Here is a 24,762-nt window from a genome sequence, read left to right on the forward strand (position 1 = left end):
TTGTTTGGTGATGGAATTATGGAGTTGTCATCAAACCAAACATACATGCATTCATCAACTTGAAAAATATTTTTAAAATGAATTTTCCTATCAATTATTCCATCAGATTATGGAGTAAGCATTACTGGACCATTTAAGATCAATAAACCTACCATTTACTTCACATGTGCAGAGATATATGTACATTCCCGATGTAATTGTGTTATTAAGTCACTTACAGGCGATGCCTCATATTTTATGAGTATAACTCGAGTGGAGCTGCTTTGTAGCCACTGAGGTTAATAACTTGCTGATGAGCTCACTGGGCACGTTTCATGCATGACTTCTCCCTGGCTAAAAGTTGAACATCTAAATTGTTTGTTGTGACACGTTCTAATTTTTGAATAATACAAGCCTTATGCTTTTTGGGAAGTTCACGACTTTCTTTCTTTTCGGAAGCTCCATTTGATTAAATTGGCTTTAATGTAGATCGTTACTAAAATATTTTTTCCTCACAAATAGCGTCAAGTATTTAGCCACTAGATGGCGCACCCACACAAGAAATGGAGTCGTATCTTAAAACGGCCTTTACATACCGTCTCTGCAACATTGTCTAACTAATGTGGTGGCAGGTTAGTTTCACCTAGCAAAAATGGAATAGCAGCTTATGTTTGTCATTCTTTTAATTGGAAATGATCACTTTGAGGCTGATATTTTTATGGTCAGCTTACTTGACATAATTGACTTTTTCACAGCTCTCATCTTCATCAGATTTTACATCTTCATACATATTGACAGTGATGTTTCAAGTCAACCTATGTTTTTGTGTGTGTGTTCATTAAACCCAATTGTGTTTTTAAATAAAAGTCACTCAAGGCCCGAGCTTTACATGTGACCTACCTGAACCTGTAGGCCTTTTGCATACGAACTTGAGCCACATTCCCTAGGCATCCGAAAGGGCCCATTTCCCCTTTTAGTATACACTTTGCTTAGTTTGTCATTTGACAACATCGTCTAAACTTAGCCACGTGAACCCTACCCTTCCCTCCGTTGCAGGCTTGCGCTCCGCTTGTCGGTTGCTCTTTTTGTGTGCTCCTAGTTAGAGGACGTTAGCATGAGGCCGACAGGTAAACCCCGCATGCTTTAAAAGCCAAAATGACACAGTACTAGATCGGAACATCGCTTAATTAACCCTTGGAGGATGCCTTGTGGGATGTGTTGTCACTACCACCTTTTGTAAAAGAAGTTACATATGTTAATTGGCTTTATTACACCGCTGTCTTTGATATTATGTGTTGATTACATCACCAATGTCCTCACATCTTTAATCTGCATCACTAACTGGTATTGTGTGTATGTGTGTTTTATTTTTTGTCTACAGTTTGCATGGTGTTCTGGAATTGACGTATGGCCTTTGCACAACGCTGGTACATGTTGTTGTTCTTGTTGATGGTGCTGGTGCGGGACTGAGTGCGCTCTACGGCGACCATGGCTCAAACGGTGCACGTGAATGGCAACGGTCCAGGTAAGCTCGTTCACCTCACCACATCATGGTGCGTTAATGACCTGCTAATCGTTCCTCTTCCATTGGAAGAGTCGCAATTTTAGAGGCCTCATGGTGCCTGACTGGCCATGTTTTGCAGCAGTGCGCTAGCCAGTGCAAGTACATGTATTTTGGAAATGCAATTTGTCGATTTGAGAAATTAAAAAAAAAAAAAAAAAAAAAAAAAATTGAATTTCCATTCCTTTTTTTTTTTTTAAATACACCGCTATTTCTAATTGGGGTGTAGAAAACGCAGAACACAATAATTCGGTTACTGGTCAGAAAACACTGCAGGCTGAAATATTGTTGATTGATTTTGTAAGTAAAAGCTGATCTTTGAAATTGTATTCCGATATTTTAGTTAATTCAGCTGTAACTGGCCACTTGGCCCACTAGGCCGCGCTATAACTCTCCAGTGGGTGTATTTGAACGTATGGAGTAAAATTCAGGCAATATCCGACAAGGTAAACAGCCATGTCTTCCCAGTTATCTTTCTACAGATAGAATGTGTGCCGCAGCACATTTTTTGTGGTCCGTGAGTGTACATGTCAAAGTTCATAAAACCTTCTAGAGCAATCGTTCAAACTGGTTGGAATTTTTTTTTTTTGTGTGTGTGTGGGTGTGTGCATTTTGGGAGGATTTTCACGCTATGGTGCAAAATGAAGGGCCAGCGCCCGGGGGTGGGGGCAAACACCTGCAGACGGCCCCGCATTCCAAGCCGGACTAAGAGAAGAGAGTGGTCTGTCTCGCCAATCCCCACAGGAATGCACAGTCTGTTGACCAGATGATTTCAGATGCTTGGATAGTTTCTCCTTTATTTTATCAAATGCATCGTTCTTGAAAAATGTGAGTCCAGTAGATAAAGCCAAAGACTTGTATCCTTGGAGCTGTAACCTGAAAACAGGTAATGCTCTAAGCATAGCTAAAATTCTGTCTTGGTACGATTAGAGATTGAATGGGGAGACTGTTGGGTCCCCAGGACTTGAAATAGTAAAAAGCAAGAAATTGCCAAATCAACAATAAGCATTCATTTTCATACTTGTATCAATTTCTTGCATACGTCTTTCACTTTGCTTCATCCACCTTTCATCTTTATTACTTAGATTGTTTGAACATACTAGGATTGTCTACCTCTGTTATAGGGTAGTGTTTTTTTGAATGCTGTAGAGTCCATTTACTGCCACCTATAGTATGGGAGAATATCGTCTAACTGCGAATGTATTTTTGCACATGCAGGTTTTGTTGTATACATGTTCAAAAAGTCTCCTGTTTGTCTTGAAATCAGCAGTTTTGTTGCTATTGGTGTTCTGCATCAAAAAGAAAAGACTGGGTCTTCGCCGCTTATGTCTTACGTTGGGCCCAAATCTGTTATGACCCTCAGCTGTGGTAGGCCATAAATGATTGCGGAAAAAAAATCCATCCAGGATAACAACCCAGCAAAAATGTCGGGGCCAAACTATATACACTTTGTCATATCGAAGGCATCAAAATGACATCAGACTTTGGACTGCAAATGGCCAAAGTTTGCTACCATTAGTTTAACATCATTTTTTTAGTTTTGGCTAAGCTGATATTAATGTGATTGGCTTAAAAATGAATTCTGTATACTGCCAAGGGAGTAAACGCTTGTCATGTCTGCTAGCCAGAAAATGAGTTGCTATTTGTTTACAAAATAGATTGATACCTAATGTGTTCCATGTGCACGTGTATCTAGAATTTTTTTTCTAAATGGTAAAACCCAATCAATGATCACCCGTAGACTCTCGGCTGTTGTGGGTGGTGCGTTCAAATGCAGTCTGGCAGCTAAGCTTTTGTGGCATTCTCTCTGGCATTAACCAGCTGCCGTCACATGTGTATTTGACTTGTTTTCCTTGACCATTTATGAGAAAAGTGTTGCTGGCACTTCCTCGCCGTCGTCATCGTCGGATCCAGTTGTTGGATTTGGCAGTGGCGCGTCCGTCTGGGCCCCCGGGGAGAATCCAGCGATTTGGCTCTGTGCCATCCGTTGCCAGTCCGCTCAAGAAAAGGGCAGGAATGTGCAGCGTGCGTGTACTTGTATTGTTTTTGGGGTGGGGGGCTTTCCTCCTTCTTTACAGGGACGGATGTGTCGCCATGCTCGCCGGGAGCCGTTCAAACATCGTTTTTCTTATGAATAATTAGACGTATAAAGATTGTAGAGCAGCCAGGAAATACCAAGCGTGTGTGTGCAGGGGTGGATGTGTGCATGTGTGTGTAGACTCTGGAGTCCCCCTCCACCCACTTGCGTCATGTTTTAGCTGTGTGCCGCTTGTCTCTGTTTTACTGAGAAAGTCTTTCAATTTAAAACTGTCACCTCGTGTTTTTACGCAAAGTTTCAAATTATTAGGCTAATTATGTTTTTGTCTGACTTTTATATTGTAAGTAGTGAATGGACGAGGGTCTTGATCACTTTATTTTTTTTTTCTCCATCAGTCATCTGTCAATATTGAGACCCGATTCGATCTCAACAATGTATTGATGTCAGAAAATCAAATGTCTAAAAATCGTGCATCCAAATTGTTGTTTTTTTTGTGCAAAACTGCCAAAATGACACCTTTTTATATGGGTAAGCGGGTTTGGCTCACACATTTATTGGCTGGCTTTACGTAGTTTTGCTATCCGGCTGTGCATATAGTATAAAATGGTGGTTGTCAACCTTTTTTCAATAATGCACCAACCCCTTGTGAAATATTTTTCTTCCCAATACGCCCTGACCAGCGTAACGTGGTTTTGGATGTGGTTAAAATAATAAAAGATCCATCTCAAACTAATGAAATTTGAGTGCAATATTTGTAGTGCTAATTTGAGGCATTTTCTATTCAGCGCCTTCAGATAATATATCATGTAACATCAGTTTTATTTCTGGCCTCTCTGCAGGAAAATTGTGTGCCTAATAACATTGTGCATCTACATAAAACTTTAGCAACAAGCTGCTTCATGTTCCAATTAAATTTCTTCTAATTAGAAAGGAAAACTACCTGTCACGGCACTAAAAGACATTACATTAGATTTACTGATACATGCAGATACCCTCGTAAAATATGACGTACCCTTGAAGTGCCTTCACATTCCCCCAGGGGCACTCGCATCCCCATTTAAGAACCATTGGTATAAAACATGCTTCTTTTGGCAATATGTGTGTACTTTGGATTTTTTTGTAGTTGGTTTCAAGACCCTAAAAATGGAAAAAAAAATAGTAATGGTAATAAATTAAATTGCCTTACAACCTCGCCCTCCCCCCCGATTCCAGTCAAATGATTGTGATCGATAGCTCACATCCCTAGTGAATACTGTATGCATATTGCAGTCAACATAATATTCAGTTGAATAATCTGAATGTTTTTAAACAAAACCCCGAGAGTTAAAGTCTTTGTCTTCAAAATAAAGTAGGCATTTCCAAATTTTGCGCCATGTTTGAAGGCATTTTATTGGATTGTAAAATACTGTTAACATCTGGTCAAACAAAAGCAGTTCTGACTGTAGAAAGTTTTACCTCGTTGGCAAAGTGCAGGCTGGAGTTTCATTTGGGGTGGGGATGCCATTTTTTTGTCCATTTTTATTTTATTTTTATTTTAGTCCAGTTATCTCGAGTTTCCCAGTGTATATTCGCTGTCAGATACTTTGTCGTTGTTTTATAACCACAATACAGAATTGTCTTTGTTTTCTGTTTAATTTGACAGTCGCCTTTAGCGAAGAGTGGCAGTAACTGGCTAAAAGCTTCTTTTTTTTGTGCTAATTATCTGCCAAACTACTGGTTGCTGTGAAGGGAGTTGTGTCTCCCACCACTATACAGTGCTTGCATCTATTTGACGTGACTGCTGTTGCATTGTAAGAAGCGCAACAACAGCTGCCGTCAACCCTGTCGCGTGCCTCGCTCCGCTGCGGCGAGGACAGTCGCCGCCGTCGGCGACCGGGCGTTCGTCCCTCTAGGAGCGTCTCCCCGGCGGGTAAACAATGACGGCGCAGTTTTCCCACTCTGACACTGCAACGATTGTTTTGGGGTAGGAATGGACTCGTGGATGACTTGGATTAGGAGTTGGGGGAGGGGCATCCAATTTATTTTGATGCTCTGATTGGAGGAAGTGATGGACTGGAGTCATGACTGACAGTGATCTATAACCTGGACAACATCTTCGGGGGAGAAAAATGCGCGCACAAATTCTGATCCAATCTTTGAATCACTGTTGTATGGCGTAAGCTCTGAAAATGTCTGGAAAAGCCCACTCGAGCAGCTGGAGTTCATTTGGGCTTATTCAGGGCTTGGTGTGTTCTGACTCCTTGTAAATTGTAAAACAGGGCAAAGTGTTTTCACTTCCTTTTATATATTTATTTGTCCCGCCACTGTAACTTCAAACTTGTCTGAAATTGGAACTTTTATGACTAGAGCGAGCGTTACGTCTTTCACATAGTGTACAGTATTTGAATTGAGTCCGTTCTCTGCTGATTGGCTCAAAAGTGCCGTTGTCGTCACAGAGAAACCACATGTAACTGTAAACGGCTAATCAGTAAGAGCATTGTTTTGATGATGAGCTTTTGTCGGCTGCTGTTTGAGTCTGATTTACTTTATTGATTAAATGATCCGTTTCAGGGGTAAACTGTCTCTGTGCAGATGTAAAGCGGTGACTATCTCTTGTGCTAAACGGTGGCTCAAATAATTTGATTGCGCTGTAAAAAGTGGTTTGATTTGTCGCCAGTCACTTTTTGAACTCATTTACAGATATTTCTCCATTTGTATTGTATTTGCATATTTTTACAGCTGTAGCTGTCAAGTCGAATTTCAAATTAATATTAACAATTTAATTAAATGAATATTGCACACACCACAGGGTCCCAAAGTGAAAAGAAAAATGACAGAAAACATCCCAAATTCACAATGGGATTCCCTGAACAAGGCTCCCAGAAGGGCAAGGATAAACCCAATACTACATCCTTCTTCTACTACTGTATGTCCTTCATTTAACCAGGTCCAGTTGGTCCTGCTCAATGCCAATGGCAGTGAATGACAACAAGTAATTGTGAAAGAGGTCGCTAAAGTTGCTTTGTTGGCAGCGTTATTTTCCTCCTGCATATATTGTATTTTTTGCGTTTTTTCAAATATTTTTGTATTTTTTTTTAGTTCATGTTTTTTTATGGTATTGTGTTGTAACATGTTATTTTTGTAACATTTGTTTTTATCTATTTTTGTATTTTTTTATATTAATATACACGTTTTCATTTTTAATACTTGATTTTATATGTCAGAAATAATCATCATGCTGTATTATTGTGAATATTTTAGAATACCCCCCCCCCCCCCACGCCCCCCCCCCCCCCCCCCCGGTAATTTTCAGCAAATTTTCTTTTTGAAGTGATTTTTCACAATTTTCTTCTAAGCTGTGTATTGTGTCTTTTTCTTCAATACATATTTTTTTTTCTTCAAATAATCATGTATTTAGTTTTGAACTATTCTTAGTTTAGTATAATATTTTGTATTGCCAACTGCAGTTTGGGATTTTTTTTTTTACTATTTTTTTTCCCACCGTCTGCTGCAACAGTGAACCTCTCGGGTAAAGCATCTTTGGAAGTTTTAATCAGTCCATTTGTGGACATTGACCATTCACAGTAGCTGCATGTGTTTGTCTCTGGGTTTAAAGGAAAAAAAAAATGCTGTTATTCCAAGGAGTTCAGCGCCCCCTCGGCTGAATAACACCTCTCTTCTTCAGCAGAGGGCAGCACCCTGGCTCAGAGCCTCGCGCTATTGGCCGAGGCGGTTGTCCAATAGTTCCCCCGTACAGCGTTTATACCAAGTGTATCTTTTTTTTTTTCCCAGTCAAGAAACAGCACAGTGTAATCTTTGTACAGTCTCAGGCAGCAGCCAAAGCGGAATAGCGACGCGAGCACACGACCGACTGACTGAGGAAGGTGAGTGTGCTTCACAGCAAATGCAAGTGGCTTTTACTTTTTAATCCCTTCTTGTGGACTGGAAAGGACGGCAGAGAGAAACGTTGTCAGAGTGCGGGGTGTTGCTGGAAAGTGTGTTTATTTCCAGCCTGTCGAAGTTCCAAGCATACCAGGCACAACAAGACCCTGCATTTAGACCAGAGAGTGAGGGGAAGTGGGGGGTCTTTTTTGGAGGGGGGCAAGTCACGGTGGAGTTTGGACTTTGAGCAGACCGGGCTCACTTGCCTAAATGAGATGACTTATTTTGGTGAAAGGTGTGCCTAGTCATTTGTGGAGAATGGAAGTTTTAGAACGATGGATTGAGCAAAATTGCGTCTCTTACGGTCCTGTCAAGTCCGTGGAAATGAGCTCTGTATTCTAAGGATGTTGACCGACAAACCCATCAGTTGCAATTATGGTGTCTGCCGTGTTTCCTTGTTGAGAGTCATCATTTTCTTTTGGAAAAAATAGATGTGGACCAGGCAGCAAAGAAGACATCATGTCTTGCACTGCTAAGATAAAGGGTACAAGGGGAGCCAGGTGAGGCTGATTTTTTTTTTTTGTATTTTTAGCCAGTTTTTTTGTTTTGTTTCTAGACTGTATTCTGTCCAATTTATTTTGGAATATCTTCACATTTTATTTGGCCACGTTTTCCATCGTGTTTATACTTTTTTAACGTGCAATTTCTTTTCGCAACTTTACAATACCTTTTGGCGAAATGGTTTGCCAATGTTCATACCGCTTCATCTCTTGTGTAACCATGTTTGGAAACGGCACGACATGTTGCATCTAATATATTTTCACGTGTGGTTTTGCTTCACGTGTTTGCCATAGTTTTGGCCTGACTTAGCTGTGCTTGTAATAGTACTTGTCACTCACTTTCGTTTGTGTGTGTGTGTGTGTGTGTGTGTGTGTGTAAGGCAAGTTTGTACATGTGTTGCCAAATTACATGGATTGTGTGAAGAGAGTACCACACTGTACTACACTTTCACATGTTTCCTCTGTCTACTTTTGAAGCGTTGAATTAATGAGGTCAATTTCCGGAATTGATTGTGTTTGTAAGCCGTTCTGCACAGCGGCGCCAGTTAACATAACCCCTGCCCCGCTTATTTTCGCTGCCTGTGTCATCATCACCCAGACTGGTTGAGGATTCCAAGGCACTTGCAAACAGCCATTCTGAAACTGTTGCTGTGTTCGTGCACCTGAACATGTAGGGAAAAAGTATGGACTGCTCCATGCATTGTGTGTATATTGTAATATGTTGCATTGATTTAGCCACTTTGTCCCATAATATTGGTTTATTTTATGACTGTTTTTTGTATTGTTTCCTTAATTTTTGCATGCTTCGTTAATGTATCGTAAATGGTTAAAAATGCAAGTTTAGCACACTCTTAACTTAAAAAAATGCTCACAACTGATAATTGTGATTATTCAATCATAAGAAATCTAATCAAAACTAAGATATTCACGTATTACAACTTTGACGATGCAATGCCAACGGCTGAACAAACATGGCCACTTTTGGGTTCACCTGAAAATTGAGGATGTTGAAGATGCAAGAATCCCGCCTGATGCCAGTGACAGGCGACTTACAAAATGAGAAAAAAAAAAAAAATCAAATCAAATACCACCTATTAGTATGCTATAACTCTTCTCATCTCAACCAAAGTTATACCTACAGTAATTCCACTTCGTCTTTCTCCCTCTTCACAGAACGAGACCAAAGATGTTCAAGCTCTGATGACAAGGACTGTGCGGATCCGTACTTTGTGGAAACCCCTTACGGTTTTCAGCTGGACTTGGATTTTCTGAAATATGTCGACGACATCGAGAGGGGCAACACCATCAAGAAAGTGAGCATCCAGAGGAAGCCCAAAGTGGCCAAGCCGGGGCCGGCGCCGCCACGCTCCAGCGCCGGTGCCGAATGGGCGTCCACCGACTCTCTCTCGTCCTCCAACAGCGACGACAAGCATTCGCCGGTCTTTGTCAACCCCAAGGCCCAGCTCACGCCCACCCTCCAGAGAGCCGGCGGTGAAGCCGCCCTCCAGCAATCCTTTTCCGGCATTGTGGAGGCCAAGCTGCTCCTGCCGCCGCCGTCGCCCAGATTCACACACCGCCACAACTCCCTCGTGGAAAAAACCCTCATGGAGACCCGGCTTCGTCTGGAGCAGGAACGCTTGTTCATGGAGCCGCTGCCGCCCCGCCGCCGTCTGGCCAGCTTTGGAGGAACGGGCTCAAACAGCTCGCTGTCATCGTACTCTGGCTCCGTGGTGGCCAGCCAAATCTCCCCCAGCGCTCTCCAACCCCTCCCCCTCAACGGGCACCTCCACAACGGAGAGTACAACCCTTACTACCCGCCGTCCATGGGCAGCTCCATCCGCCACAGTCCCCTGAGCTCCGGTATGGCAACGCCGGTGACCAACGTCAGCCCGCTGCACCTCCAGCAGATCCGCGAGCAAATGGTGATCGCCCTGCGCAGGCTGAAGGAGTTGGAGGAGCAGGTAAAGACCATCCCCATCTTGCAGGTGAAGATCGCCGTTCTTCAGGAGGAGAAGAGACAGTTAGCCGCCCAGTCCAAAGGTCCCAGCGGTTTTCGCAAGCGCTCCTACAGTGTGGGCAGCGCAGACCAAATGGAGAACCCGGGCCCCGTCCAAAAAGAGACGGTGCTGCACATTGTGGAGCCTGAAGGCCAGCAGCAGAACACTCAGCAGCTGGAGGAGTTCAGGCGTCTAGCTGCTGAGGTGCAAGCTCTGGAGAAGACCACCCTTGACAACGTTGAATTTGAAAGCCAGCCGCCAAACCACAATCTAAACCAGGTCCTTCAAAAGTCCGTTGGTATGGTTACTGACGAAAACATGAACAATCTACGATTTGAGCAGAGGAAACCCCCCAGAGAACATGGGTACCGGGACGTGGCCGTCGCGACGGATCGCCGGGACCGCCGTAGCGTTGCGGTGGGCGTCGACGAGACTATGCTGGGCCTGTCCAACGAGACGGAGACTGAGTTGGAGCTGCAGCAGCAGACCATTGAGGTGCTCAAAGACAAGATCTATCGTTTGGAGGTGCAATTGAAAGAAACCACTCACCAGATGGAGATGACCAAGTTGAAGCTGGAGCTTCAAGCGGCCGGCGGGTCCAACAAGAAAAAGGCGGATAAGGGCTTGATGATCAGGCCCGAGACCTACAATGTCTGCGTGGAGGCCAAAGTTCCCGTGCATAGCCGGGGTGCCGGTGACCAGCTTATCTTTGAAGCTCAGTCTGTCGGAGTGTCATGTCACCCGAGTGTTTGCAGTATTGCTATTGGACCGGATCAAAGTTTAGAGGTAACTGAGGAGCAGCTCTGCAACGTGGGAACCAACACGGCAGAGTCTCTAGACTGCTCGGCCTTCTGCAAACCAATGACGGAGTTGCTCAAGGAGTCTCGATCGGTCGCCAGCGGGGATTGCTCCGTGGATGTCCACGTGGGCCCGGTCAGGACGACCATGTCACGAGGAACCGACCCGGATCTCGCTGGCAAAGTGGACTCCTGCATCATGGCGGCCCCGGAGTCCACCACGCAAGAGACCAACACCGAGATGGAAGCGGTCAGCAGGTCCACTAACACCAAAGCGCCGGCGCTGACTGACTCCTTCACAAACACCGCCGTCGCTGAAACCCGCACAGTCGCAGCCGGTGAGGGACTCATCAAAGACGTACTCTCGGCCGCCAAACTTCGCTCGGTCGCCGTGGGGACCGAGTCGCTCCTCGGCCAACCTTGCGCGGTCAAAACGAAAGAATTTGGCGTGGGATCCGTCAGCATCCACGAGAACTTCCTACTCGGTTTAAAAACTCGTAACATAGCGTGCGGACCCTCGCAGCTCCCCGAACCCGTCGCGGAAGCCGCAAGCCAGGGCAGCGCCGGCCTGGACCACTACATCGAGCGGGTGCAGAAGCTGCTGCAGGAGCAGCAAATGCTCCTGGCGGAGAACTACAGCGAGCTGGCCGAGGCCTTCGGTCAGCCGCAGTCCCAGTTTGGATCCATCAACAGCCAGCTGGTCAGCACGCTCTCCTCAATCAACTCGGCCATGAAAAGCGGCAGCGTCGACAACCTCTTGGCGCTCCAGGCGGACGCCGGCGACGCCTCGGCTCGCTCAGGTCAGTCACTTTCACCTACATGTTGCGTCATCGTGGCGAATGGCTCTGGTGCCGATTGACGACACCGGCGACATAGTTTGAACCGCAAACAAGAATGTGCATGCTCCAGCGCAACAGCAGTCACATAACAGACTTTTGTTCTTGTGCTGGGTATAATCAAGTTTATGGGGTATTTTAAATACACTGACGTCGTGCTATACTGAAATCGTGTTGATATGACAAGAATGGAGTGTGAAATTATGTACAGTGATAGCTGCGATTCTATAACTAAGAGCTTCGCATGAATCAAGTTACAAATCTAAAGTAAAGTACATAGTCTGTAAGTCTCAATCGGGTACAGTACCCGTCCAGCGTTTGGAAGCACTAGAATAACGAAATATTCACTGATGAGATTTTTCAAGGTTAAAAGCTTGACTTTTTGACCTCTTATTCAGTTTGAAATCACAAGATTTTCGAGGTGTTTCTGAACCTACAATGTTAGGTAGCCTACTTTTACGTTCGGCAAAATGCCTCCTGATTTGTGAATGAATGGCTGTTTTAAACTCAAGATCTCACCACGGAGTTGAATGCAAACTGAATGCCAAACAAAAGTTTCAATAGCTCATCAGGCTTCAGTCTTAAGAATAATGTATGCCCAATTTTAGTGATGTTTAAATGAAGTTTTTGTGGCCATGTAGGCCCCCTTTCTTGGAAAATGTCATATTGGGAAGTGGCTAACAGCTAGTGACCTCTGCTGGCAGTAACAAGCACTGCAGTGTGGAAAACCCCTTCCCTTTTGAATTTGTCTTGATGCTATACACGAATGCTGGACTTCTATTACGAAAAAAAAAATGTTCAGCTCAGGCTCAGTTGTTGCCATGGGTGAAAGTTTGGGAGGGTGCGCAACTGTGTGAAGTGAAGCACACGACGTTACGCATCAGTGTTTCTGTCACGCATGCGTACCAGTTATGTGCCCTGTTTATCACGTTCGGGTTTAGTCACATGATTTTCTGCACGTTACAAAGTCATATTAAAATAAAGAGCAAACTGTAATGTGTATGAAAATTGTCATTTTACAAGAGTAAAAGTATTAGATTTGTAATTGTATTGGGTGTAATTATGAGCATAAAGATGCAATATTTCAGCAATAAATATATACCTGCAGATTTTTATCTCCCCCAAGATTTATTATTTAATGTTGACTGACTGGGGTCTGACTGTCCCCAGTCGTTACGGGCCAGCCTGGTCCCTATTGGGGGCAAATAGTGGGGGCCAACTGTAAAGTCATTATTTGTCACAATTTAACCTGGCTTAAATCACATAGAGGTTAAAAGTTGTACTTGGAGTTATACCCAGGACTTTTTTTTTTATCCCTGTGCTTCTGACATAACATTGTTATATGATAACCTCAACTATTGGGACGTGTCTTTCTGGACTTGAACCAGCAATGAGTTCATTTCTCTATGCGAGCCAGACACACCCATTGCACCCTGTTTCTTGCTTTAATTTTTTTTTTTTTTAACTGTCCGCCGCCCTCCCCTCGCGAAACACCTCGTGCTGATTCATGGCCGCCTCGCTGTTACGTAAGCCGCTCTCACGCCGGCGGACACATTCTTTGTCCCGAGGTGCAGCCCCCTTTAGCCTCAGGTCGCTCTTTCTAGAATGTGCCGTGACTTTCACTTCCGAGGAACAAAAGAGCGCTGACCTGACTTACGAGCGCCTCTCGCACGCAGGAGAGTCGCTGCACAAAATACAAAATTAGAAGACTCGCTATGAGCTGCTGTTAGCCACAACTCTGTCCCAGATAATCACACGCTGAATAACATGCTAGTAATAAAATTTGAATAAATCCAATTTGTATTGCATTTTTTTGGAAGTTCTAGACCTGAATCCAGCTTTTGCCACACCCTTCAAAGGCACACATTTCCATTGGATAATCACGTTTACCAATCATTTCAATATAAAATTAGTGCTCATTGTAGTAATTAAGAAGAGCACAGCCAGAAATGAATTATATTTAAAAGTTGCCACTGCCCTGTTTATAATTTACCCTATCATCATACTGTGTTGCTTTTCAGAGGCTGCGCTGAAGATGCACATAGACAAAGCCACCAAGACGCAAATTCCAAATCATCAGCAGATGAGCGCGGCCGAGCAGAAGAGCCGCATGGACCTGCAAATGTCCACAGCGCTACATGGTGACAAATGCTTCAATGTATTCTTAATAGTTAAAATGACAAAAATTAACTCTCAAAAACATTGCCAACATAGAATTTTTTTTTTTTTTTTAAAGCAGATCCCATACTAAAATAATCTAAAAGACTATCTGTTAACAGATATATAATTTATTTACAAAGTGAAATGCATTTTGCCCATAAAAAAATCAAAATACAAAAATGCACCATTACCAATGACTTCCAAAAATGTCTTAAACATTCCAAATTGACAAAATTATGTACAATTCGCCTTGATAGAACACAGATGCTATGAATATTTAAATTTACTTTTTTTTTTGCCTTCAATTGTGCTTGTAAAAACTTGTATACACATGAACATTCTCAAATCTATTTTTTACAGTATTTTATTATCCTCTGATTGGCCAGAAATATTTTCTAAATGTAGTAATAAAGGAATCATGACAAAATCGATTAAAAACCAAAAAAAAATGAATACTTTGTTTTTCCTTTTATTTTTAAAGTACTTTGTGCCTCTGCTTTATTTCTCAAATGCGCTTTCAGGTCAGCCTTGCAGCGCTAACTCTCTGAAGTCCATCATGAAGAAAAAAGATGGGCGAGCCGACTCTAACGGCGCCAAGAAGAACCTGCAGTTTGTTGGCGTCAACGGAGAGTGCGTGGCATCAGTTTGCCCCATTTCGAGTTTCAGCCGAAGCTTCCAAGTCAAGCCTTTGCGCCCTCAACCTTTTTTTCCCGTTTGTCTTTGTCGCCCCCTTGTGGAGCAGCTATGAGACGACGTCGAGCGACGACACCAGCTCGGAGGACAGCAGCTCCTCGGGATCTGAGGACGAGGAAAACCAGGAAGAGGAGAAAGAAGAGAAGGAAGTTGACAAGGACAAGCAAGAGAAGATGGAGGAAGGAAGTTTGGATGAGCAGGAGATGAGAGAAAGGTAAGGAAATGGTTCGTTTATTTTTTTGTTTTTTTTTCAAGATTGCGGGCACGCGACTCCTCCCACGTTCCAAAAACATGCATGCTAAGTGTATTGGACACTCCAAATTGCCTTTACGTGTGATTGTGATTTGTCTTCATGTGGTCTGCAATTGACCGGCAAGACAGTGACCCTACAGAGGAAAAGCGGCAAAAGAAGATGGATGGATAAAAACTACATACAACACGAGAATAAGAATTAGAAAGAAAGGGCCGTAATTGATTTATTTTCTTGTATGTGTTGTAAGGTACGAGCTCAGCGAGAAAATGTTAGCGGCATGCAACGTCTTGAAAGTTCACCTCAGCGAGCCGGACGACGTGAGCGGTAAAGATTTGGTGAGAAATGGCTTTTGTCTTGGTTTGTTATCTCGTGGGTCAAACAAACAAAAAAAAATTGAAATGGCTTTCGAGGCTTCATTTTCACCACTGGGGTGCGAGCTCCGGCCAACATCAGATTTGAATTTTCTTCCGCAGAGAGCGAGCATCAACACAGTGCAGCACGAGTGGTTCCGCGTGTCTAGCCAAAAGACGGCGTCGGCGTCTGCCGTCTCGGACTGCTTGGCGGCGTTCGGCGCCGTCTCGCCGGACGTCCTGCGCCACGTGGTCAACATGGCCGACGGCAACGGCAACACGGCGCTGCACTACAGCGTGTCGCACTCCAACTTCCCCGTGGTCAAGAAGCTGCTAGACGCAGGTGAATTAGCGCTGAGACAAACTTAATAAAACATTGAAAAGAGACTAGGGAGCTGAAATTTCACCCAGATGGTGACGACATGTTCAACTTGAACAAAATGGTCAAAATACTGCACCGGGGCCAACATGAAACATCCGAGTAACGTGTGCACGTGTTACAGACGTGTGCAACGTGAACCAGCAGAACAAGGCGGGCTACACGCCAATCATGTTGGCAGCGCTGGCCGCCGTGGAGACGCCCGCAGATATGCGCGTTGTGGAGGAGCTCTTTGGCAAGGGTGACGTCAACGCACGCGCCAGTCAGGTAACTGTGCCGCCAGTTTTGCCCACCAATGCTGCACCAAGTCGATACTTTGGAAATAGCGTGGCGTAACCATTTCGGATTACTGACACTGTTTTTTATTGTGCTACTTTTAGTTGAGGAAAAAAAAAGAAATATAGAATCTGTAAAACGATTAAAATATGAAATGTTCCTTAATTGCATTTAAAATAACAGTAAACATGTAGCGGCACATATACATTTCATGATATAAAAGTTAAAAATCAAATGTACTGCACATCATTTTGTCAGAAAATATGAAATGAATGCTACTTTTTTTAAATGAACCACATATATAGTGCTTTTAAAATATATCTGATTCAATAGTATTAAAATAAATCTACCGTTGATGTAAGGTTGCACAAGTAATCACATTTTAATCGTGATCACGCTATTGGCCGCCACGATAAATTAAACTGATCCTCAGCGATATTAACTTTGAAAAAGCCATCAATACATGCCAAAGCAAGTACTTTGTCATTCTACCACCAGGGGGCAATGTTTTGCAATGGTTCCAAGTAGGCTTCATTTTTTTTTTTTTTTTCATTGGTTTGCACTCAGCAAGTAAGTTGGCTGTGTTGCCTGTGGTTTTTACACGTCTTGGGTGAATTTGTTTTATTTACTTTATTTTATTATTATTATTTGTAAGTATCATGCCTTGTTTAATGCTTGTTTAAAAAAAAGTGTAAATCAAGTAAGTAAGTAATTCAAGTGTAAATTAATTCATAATGCTAAACTTAATAAAACAAACTTAACAAAAAATTATGTCCATTTAACACTTATATATGATGTTGTTTTATTATTATTATTATTATTAACCCAGCTGATCCATGTTTTTCAGGTAAGATGCTGTTTTCATACTTATTTGGACATTGGTAACATTTAATTTTCCAAATCGAGAGGGAATGTTGATGAAAAATGTATGGAATGTAATTTTAACAACTTAAAAATACAAATAAAAGAATTGGAACATAATAAACGAGTGGTTAAATGTGATGAAAAGAAATGTTAGAAAAAGTTGACAAAAATCCAAAAATGGTACTATATGTACTTTTAAAGTAAGAAAAAGCTCCATGTCTGTTTAAAAAAAAAAAAAAAAAAAAAAAAATCAGCGCAATCGGAAATGTAGCCCGTCACGTTTCCGAAGAAGCCGCGGATTTTCGTTAACGGGCGTGTTTTCCCTCAGGCGGGCCAGACGGGCCTGATGCTGGCCGTGAGCCACGGCCGCATGGACATGGTCCGAGCGCTGCTGGCCCACGGCGCCGACGTCAACGTTCAGGACGACGAGGGCTCCACGGCGCTCATGTGCGCCAGCGAGCACGGCCACGCCGACATCGTCAAGCTCCTCCTGGCCCAGCCCGGCACCGACGCCACGCTCAGCGACAGCGTCAGTCGCCCGCCCGCCCGCACGCGCGCAAAACGCGCTTTCACTGCTCAATCCACCTTCTTATATACTAAAATATTAAATTGACTGTCTTTCAGCAGCGATAATACATTTTGATTAAAAAAAGAAAAACAAATCTACATCTATTCTACATTTTAGCAAAAACGTTAGCAACTAAACTATATTTGAGCTAAGTTTTTCCCTCTAAAAATGACATTAATATGAACTGGGTACTAAACTTACTCAAATTTACTGAATTTACTAAAAAGCAGAAAAACTTAACCAAAATTTTTTTTTTTTTTTCCTCTCATCTATATATCCTACATTGTAACAATAAATCTTGACAAAATTTAAGGAAAAAATATTTCAAACTCATCCAAAATTTGTGTGAATGTTACATTTTTCATATAAACACTAAATGTGCAAATTTTCTCATTTTGAACACTATGATGTATCCAAAAAGTGCACTATTTAAATCAAAAATATATATTTTTCTCTTTATAACACAATTTCAGCAGCAAAACACTGAATTGTACACATACAGTAATAGGCCACATAAAAGTAGAAAGAATTCGACCCAAATTTCCGCAAATAATTTTCGATCATTTGTTTTGTCTAGGACGAGAGTAACGCCTTGTCCATCGCCCTGGACGCCGGACACAAGGATATCGCCGTCCTACTTTATGCGCACGTCAACTTCTCCAAAGCGCAATCACCAGTATGTAGCACACTTTTTGAAAAATATGAAATAATTTGCCGTTGAATGAGTTTTGACGCGGCTCTCCTTTTCAGGGAACCCCTCGACTAGGCCGCAAGATGTCACCGAGCCCCACTCGCAGGGGCGCCTTCGATTAGCCGCTTGGAGGCTAGCGTTAGCATATCGTTGGTTAGCTTTAGCTAATCAGATTCTCCGAGGCCACTGTCGGTGAGCCAAAAACTACATTTGGTCTTCTCGCCACTGAGTCCCAATGTTAACAAATTTGATGCTACTTTTAGCTAAAAGCTAATGTTAGCAATTCTCAGGATATGGTTAGGAACTCCATGGCTACTGTCAGCAACTAGCAGGCTGGTGTCGGTCCCTTTTTACCGTCTTTTTAGAAACCAGGTTGACTTTTATTTGATTTTTTTTTTTTTTACTTCCCCCTCACCACAGTTCCCGAATGTGAATGTAACCAACTGGTGCCTCAGACAACTTTTGGTGACCCACATGGATGCTAACAAGGCCACCTTTTTTTTTTCTTCCCCATATTAAATGTAAATCAAACCTCCGATTTTTTTTTTTTTTCTTTTTTTCTTTTCCCTTTCCCCCCACTTGTCCGTTATTGCGGTCTGGTGTACATAGTGCAGATCTCGGGTCTGACGTCAGCGACTTTTCTATCAATCCTTTGTACCTATTTAAAAAGAAAGACCACAGTATTTTTCAATATGAGCGCATTTTAAAATCATATGAAGTCATATATATTTATCAAAGTATAGTTTTTATAGCACACCTGCTGTGTGTTTCTTTGTACAATACTGTACGTCTAGTCCAGTATCTTTGTTTCTGCTTTTTCTGTTGTTGACATTAGCGTCATTTTGCACAATGATGTTGTCATCGTGTAACAATAAACATCAATTTAAGTGCACAGCACTCTTATTGTTCTTCATCAATAAACCCAAATGGAAACATAACAACCGCCTTTTATGGGCTTTCCTCCATATTTCAGTAACAGAAATAGATTGAAATTTTACTTTCTCTATGGAATCATGTCATATTAAGTGATAAATTAGAGCAAAATGAAATGCAAATATTCATAAAAAAAATTAAGCATTTAAAAAAATAATTCAGAATTTGCAATTCTTGATTCATTCAAGCACTGAATGCTTTAAAGGGACAATGTGTAAGATTTTGACCGTTTTTCATTCTGGACAGCAGGAATGTCCATAGCTGTAACAAACATGGCTTCCTCTGGAGGAGTGCCACCCCCCATCTAATATTTAAAAACTACACCTAAGATTATATTTAAAACATATTGTTGGTCATTAAGAACCCATTTATTTGCAAGTTTTTGAAATTTATAATTTAGTTTATTCCTTATTAATGACAAACCGTCAATCTCACACCTCATCCCTTTAACTAAACAAATTTGACCATTTATATTTTTAACATATTACTTAAGTATTAAACATAAGCAAAAAAGACCCCTTAGGTAAAATTGATGCAAAATGTGATCAAAAATAAAATAAAAAATGTGACCAGATACACATTAAGTTACATTAAGCAAAGGCCCTAAAAGTTAACATTTGTTGAAAGTTTATCTATAATGCTTTTTAAATTCTTGATAAAATGTCAAGTGTGTGAAATGTTGACTTTAATTGGGGGGCTTTCCCATATAACAATTGAGAAGCAGTTAATTAATGGAATGCCAAATTTTGGCAAACATTTTAAAGTCACCAAATTCCACTTTTTTTAATAAATGTGTGCAAGGGTGACAGAGTGGTTATCGCGTCCGCCTCAAATGTCCGAGGTTGTGCGTTCGCTTCTGGCCTTCCTTCTATGGAGTTTGTATGTTCTCCCGCTGCCTTTGTGCCGCTTGTCTTCATTAGGGTCGCAGGCATGCTCGTGCCTAACCCGGGGGCGGGGGCACCCCAAACTGGTTGCCAGCCAAACGAATTTCACACAGGGACGAACAATCAAACGCACCAATTCCATCTAAGGACAATTTAGAGTGTCCAATACCCCACGCATGTTTTTGTAAAGCGGAAGGGAACCGGAATTCCCAGAGAGAACCCACGCGGGCAAAGGGAGAACATGCAAACGCCACACTGGGAGGCCGGAACCAACTAGAATTGAACTTTGCACTCTGAACTGTGAGGCGGACGCGCGCTAACCACTCTCCTGCCAAGCACCGCTGAAATGCAACAAACGAAGAAGAAAAGACGATTCGAGTTCGAGTTCCAACCTGCGTTTCACTGGGTCGTCTTCGGCCTGCGCGGGTTGGCCGTCCGGGCGGGTACGGGGGCATTCCAGCACTTCAAGCAGCTTGTGCGCATGAGGCTGTTTGGGATGAGTCGCTCAAATTAAAACTCCTTTTGAAGTGGAGTAAAATTCAGCTGTTCTATTACATTTGCTGCTGTAGTTGAATGATGACTTTGCCAGCATGGGAATCATGTATGTATTTTTTATATGAAAAATAAAGAAAACAATTGTTAATCAATCAAATGTTAAAAATACTATGAATTAATATATTAGGTGGGTATTTAATGAACCAAACAAAAACATGTTTTTTTAAAGACCATTATTTAAAAAAATAGAAAGCCAACCATGTACAGTATATCCATAAAGTATTTAAATAAAAATAAACAGTATAGTAAATCATATATAGTATATTAAGTAAGTCATGACAAATACTGATATCTATCATTATTTGTGCAAGTATCACATATTTTCAAATAAGATGTTTTTTTTTTTTTTATTAGAAACAAAAACCACGTACAGATTTAAAAAGGTCATGTGTAGTAACCCTAATTTGAACTCTAGTTTTTTAAAGGCACTTTTGCTTAAAAATCAAAAATGTGTTTTTTTTTTCCTGAAGAAAATGACTATGTATGTACGAGCTGGGGGTTTTTTTCCAAAAGAGAAATAAACAAACAAATAACCAAAAAAAAAAAAAACGGACCTAGCCCAGACCAGGCATGGTGTTTGTTCTGACAAACTTTAACCATTTTATTTTGTCCTATTTGTTACGTATGGTATTGTAAATGTTGCAATCTTACTGCGAGCGTGGGTCCGAGGGCGGCGATGGCGTCCTTGATCCGGCCAATCCTTTTGCTCTCCTCCTGTTGCACCGCCTCCAGATGACCACATGTGGCAGCGTGACTTTTTCTGCAAGAGTGGGGGCAAAAAAAAAAAGAGGTTAGGCAAGGAGCACTTGATGTCACATTTTCTTTGACCTTGGGTATTGGGTCATTGGTATCGCTTGCTTGACATATCGAACTAGGAACGGTATTGATCCGATACCAATACCTGGTACCATTTTTGTACTTTAAATCCGATGATGACATCATAGACAGAAAATGATGCCACTGCCTGTTAAGTTCGTACCTGAGTGCCTCCAGCTCGGCGTGCGTTTCCTCCCCTTGGGTCCGGAGTTGTTCCAGATCGCGTCTGCACTCTGTTAGATCAGCCTGCAGTTGCTCTGCCACCTAGTGGGGGAAGTTGTTACGACGGTTAATAAGACACAAATGTATCATTTGATAAATTCAAATAACAGGACGCATATGACAATATTTTAGAATCTTTTAGAAAGAATGTTTTAGAAATTAAAAAAAATATAAATTTAACATTATATATATTAACATTTAAACATTTTCTGTTGTCGTTTGAAAATATCCCCCTCAATATACCCATTGAAAGTAATATTCACTTGCGTTGAACCCACAATTTTTTTTTAAATTCCTTTCAAAAACAACAAAGCCGTTGGGCAAAAAGATTCATTATAAAAATAAAGCAAATGTCTAAGTATCTTTAAATATAGCCTTCAAAAATGTGGTTGAATAAAAAGCACTTTCCTCTTGTATTTTAAAGGTCCTTGTAAAAAAAAAGAAGAAAGAAAATTGTGAGGGGGGGGCACTAAAAGACCTTCTTGCGCAGACAGCTCTGCCGCGCCATTTTGGCCAGGGTTTCCTCCAGCGCGCGCACGTCCGCCAGCGCGCGGCTCTGCTGCTGGCGCAGGGCGAGGTTCTCGCGAGCCAGTTGGAGGGCCTTCTCCGACAGTAGGTGGTATCGGGCCCGCGCCTCCTGGTTCTCCAGCGCCACCAGCCTGCTGGCCTCGGGAAGTTTTTGCTCCAGCAGACGCTCGGCCTCTTCTGCGGCCGCCGCCAGCGCCGACTCCAACGCCTTCTCCAGCCTGTCCGCCAAAAATGTCTTTTTTTTCACATTTTGTTTGAAAATTCAATGCAAAAATATTTGTTTTCAGCAGTCTAAAATCCACTTGTCTCCACTTTTGGTCTTTGGGGGTTGGATTTTTCCAAAGATATATTTTAGATGTGCCAATGCCAATATAAACAATGTTTGTTTGACTGTCGGGTTTCAGGGTGGGGTTACAAACTAAGGTTCAATTAGGGCTTTAAACTAGAGTTAGGGTTTCCTAGTAGGGTTTTAAACAATATTTCAAACTAAGGTGAGGGTTTCAACATTGGGGTTTCACACTAGGGGTAGGATTTGAAAGTAGGGTTTTAAATATGGTCAGGGCTAGGGTTGCAATCTAGTGTTTGAGTTATAGAATTGGGGTTTAAACAGTGAATAGGGTTTCAAAGTAGGGTTTCAAACTACCGTTAAAGGTTCAAACTTATGGTTAGGGTTTCAACTAAGGCTTCAAGAAAGGGTTAGGGTTGTAAACTAAATTTAGGGTTTTAAAATTGAAGTTTTAAAGATAGTGTTAGGGTTTGAATATAGGGGTTCAATTGAGCTTTAGGGTTTCAAACTACCTTTAAAGTTTAAAACTTATGGGTAGGGTTTCCAATAGGGATTCCAATTGGGGCTAAGTTTGCAAACTTAGTTTAGGGTTTCAAAGTTTAAGTTTTTAAGATAGAGTTAGGGTTTGATTATAGGGTTTAAATTTAGCTTTAGGGTTTCAAACTGTCGGTCGAGTTTTTAATTTAAGGTTAGGGTTTAAAATTAGGGTTAGGGTTGCAAACCAAGTTTAGGGATTCAAAGTTGAGGTTTTTAAGATAGGGTTAGGGTTTGAAAATAGGATTTAAAATCAGCTTTAGGGTTTCAATCAAGTTTCAAATTTAGGGTTAGGGCTTCAACTGGGGTCTCAAATTAGGGATAGGGTTGCAAAATAAGTTTAGGATTTCAAAGTTGAGGTTTTAAAGATAGAGTTAGGGTTTGAATATCGTGTTTTAATTTAGCTTTAGGGTTTCAAACTATTGTTAAATTTCAAACTTAGGGTTAGGTCTAAACAATTGTCTGACTGTATAAAAAATTGCCAGTCCCTCAGCCATTCACTGTGCTTTTCTTTTGTTGTCACCTGTTTTTTTCCAGCAGCGCTTTCATCTCAGCTGCATGCATGGTTGCGGCGTGCTCCACCTCCCGGTCGGCCAGCTTCTTTGTCATGGTTGCAACGTCTGACATCAGCTGCTCCTTATGCTTCTGGAAGGTCTCCACCGTCGCCAAACAGGCCACTAGACGGCGCCAGAGTCACGCTAGTTACGCTGTGCATTTTGCAGTACGTTATTACTTTTTTTCTTTTTTATGGAAATAGGTAAAAAAAAAAGGTCTGGGGAGCTGTGGTTTGAACAAATTAGATATAATAAAATAATACTAAAAAGATAACTAAGGTCAGCTGGAACACGGAATTGCACTACTATTCCAAGTTAATATAGTTGAGAGAGCTTTGGCATCATCTATAGGCTCATTATGGTCATAAGACTACAGTTGAAGTGATGAGGAGCATTTAGATGTTGTGCTTCACCATTATCTTGATGTTTTGGTATGTTTAAGTGAGTTGAAGCGCTTCACTTAGACGAAAAGAGCAGTTTGGCTCCATCTTGCTGATAAGGAACATACACTGAAGTGTGTTGAGGTTCTTCATTTTAAAAATCATTTAAGGACAACTATTCGAATGTTGCTGCTAGATGTAAGCGAGTGCTTTTTCTAAAGTTCACGCCAGCAGTGTTTGATCTCACCGAGGCCGGCATTGTCCTCCTCCAGCCGGCGAATGTGATCCCTCAGCTCCTGGAGCTCCTCGGCCTGCCGTCCCCTCAGGACGTCTCGCTCAGCTCGGGCTTCCTGCAAACTTCGGTCCAGCAGCTCCGCCAGCCGCTCCGTTTCGTCCTCCTTGTCCAGGAGCTCCATCTTCAAGTAGTCCACCGAGTCCTTCTTCACCATCTCCGCGTAGATGCAACGACGCTCCAGGGTCGTTTTCTCCTTCTCCAGGCGCTCACATTTCAACTGCTGTCTGCACAAGTCTTCTCACTTAGTGGTTGATTTGACAATTCCCAAACATTGATTTCGAGCTTGAGCTGTGTGACACTTGGAATTTTGGAATTGAGTCCAAATAAATACTTTTGGGAGTAGCACCTATCCCAATACCAAGTACTTTAAGATTAATAAAATATTATGGTATTTTATATCATTTTTCCTTTAATAACAAGCGTTTCCAGGCCAACCGAGAGTTTGGCTCGTTGATATTCAAACGAGACTTATATCGGTACAAGGCTCAAAACCGGGATTGTTCCGGTTAAATAGAGTCGACTCACCTTTCGAGCTCTTCGTTCAAGTTGCGAATTTGAAGCAGATACAGATCCTTGTCTTTGTCTCCAGCCGCTCGTTTTTCGGCGGGAGCGACCTGACTCGGCTTTTTCTTTGTCTTCTTGTCTTCTTCTTGTTTCTCATCCTTCTTTTTAGGCATTGCGAGAAAAATAAAGTAGCTTGAAAAAAGTTGACTGCGGCCAAGTGTGCTACTTGGTTGCTAGGCGATGGTGCATTCAGGGACACTCGGAGAACGTATGAATAAATCACGGTTGTCCAGTTTTTTTCATTTGGGGGCTGCATATAGAAAAAAAGAAATAATGCAAGACCTACGTTAAAATTAGTTGAACAATTTATCAAAAAAATGATGGTTTATACTCCATCAATCCATTTTC

At 42.0% G+C, this 24,762-nt stretch overlaps 2 protein-coding genes across 2 annotated transcripts in view; one reads left to right on the forward strand and one right to left on the reverse strand.

The window, feature by feature from the left end:
- kank1a (KN motif and ankyrin repeat domains 1a) overlaps nt 1-18,755 on the forward strand; it is a 34,211-nt gene extending 15,456 nt beyond the window's left edge. Inside the window, exons 2-12 of the mRNA XM_088427351.1 lie at nt 1,361-1,504; nt 9,173-11,593; nt 13,651-13,770; nt 14,311-14,419; nt 14,532-14,696; nt 14,983-15,070; nt 15,209-15,428; nt 15,589-15,731; nt 16,933-17,133; nt 17,750-17,848; nt 17,923-18,755. Coding sequence (XP_088283477.1) covers nt 1,468-1,504; nt 9,173-11,593; nt 13,651-13,770; nt 14,311-14,419; nt 14,532-14,696; nt 14,983-15,070; nt 15,209-15,428; nt 15,589-15,731; nt 16,933-17,133; nt 17,750-17,848; nt 17,923-17,985 — 3,666 coding nt within the window. The 5' untranslated portion in view covers nt 1,361-1,467 and the 3' untranslated portion in view covers nt 17,986-18,755. The remainder of the gene's footprint in view (nt 1-1,360; nt 1,505-9,172; nt 11,594-13,650; nt 13,771-14,310; nt 14,420-14,531; nt 14,697-14,982; nt 15,071-15,208; nt 15,429-15,588; nt 15,732-16,932; nt 17,134-17,749; nt 17,849-17,922) is intronic.
- A 1,241-nt stretch (nt 18,756-19,996) lies between these two features.
- On the reverse strand, nt 19,997-24,527 carry LOC148429284 (cilia- and flagella-associated protein 157-like). Its single transcript, XM_088424700.1, has 7 exons — nt 24,376-24,527; nt 23,803-24,074; nt 23,145-23,298; nt 21,752-22,019; nt 21,215-21,315; nt 20,887-20,995; nt 19,997-20,167 (listed from the first exon to the last, which is right to left on the reverse strand). The coding sequence occupies exons 1-7, from the start codon at nt 24,525-24,527 to the stop codon at nt 19,997-19,999; spliced, it is 1,227 nt and encodes a 408-aa protein (XP_088280826.1).
- Nucleotides 24,528-24,762: the final 235 nt, after the last annotated feature.

The sequence above is a fragment of the Hippichthys cyanospilos genome, chromosome 1 (assembly GCF_059441005.1).
Source record: "Hippichthys cyanospilos isolate Australia breed blue-spotted pipefish chromosome 1, RoL_Hcya_1.0, whole genome shotgun sequence".
In the NCBI taxonomy this organism is placed as follows: domain Eukaryota; kingdom Metazoa; phylum Chordata; class Actinopteri; order Syngnathiformes; family Syngnathidae; genus Hippichthys; species Hippichthys cyanospilos.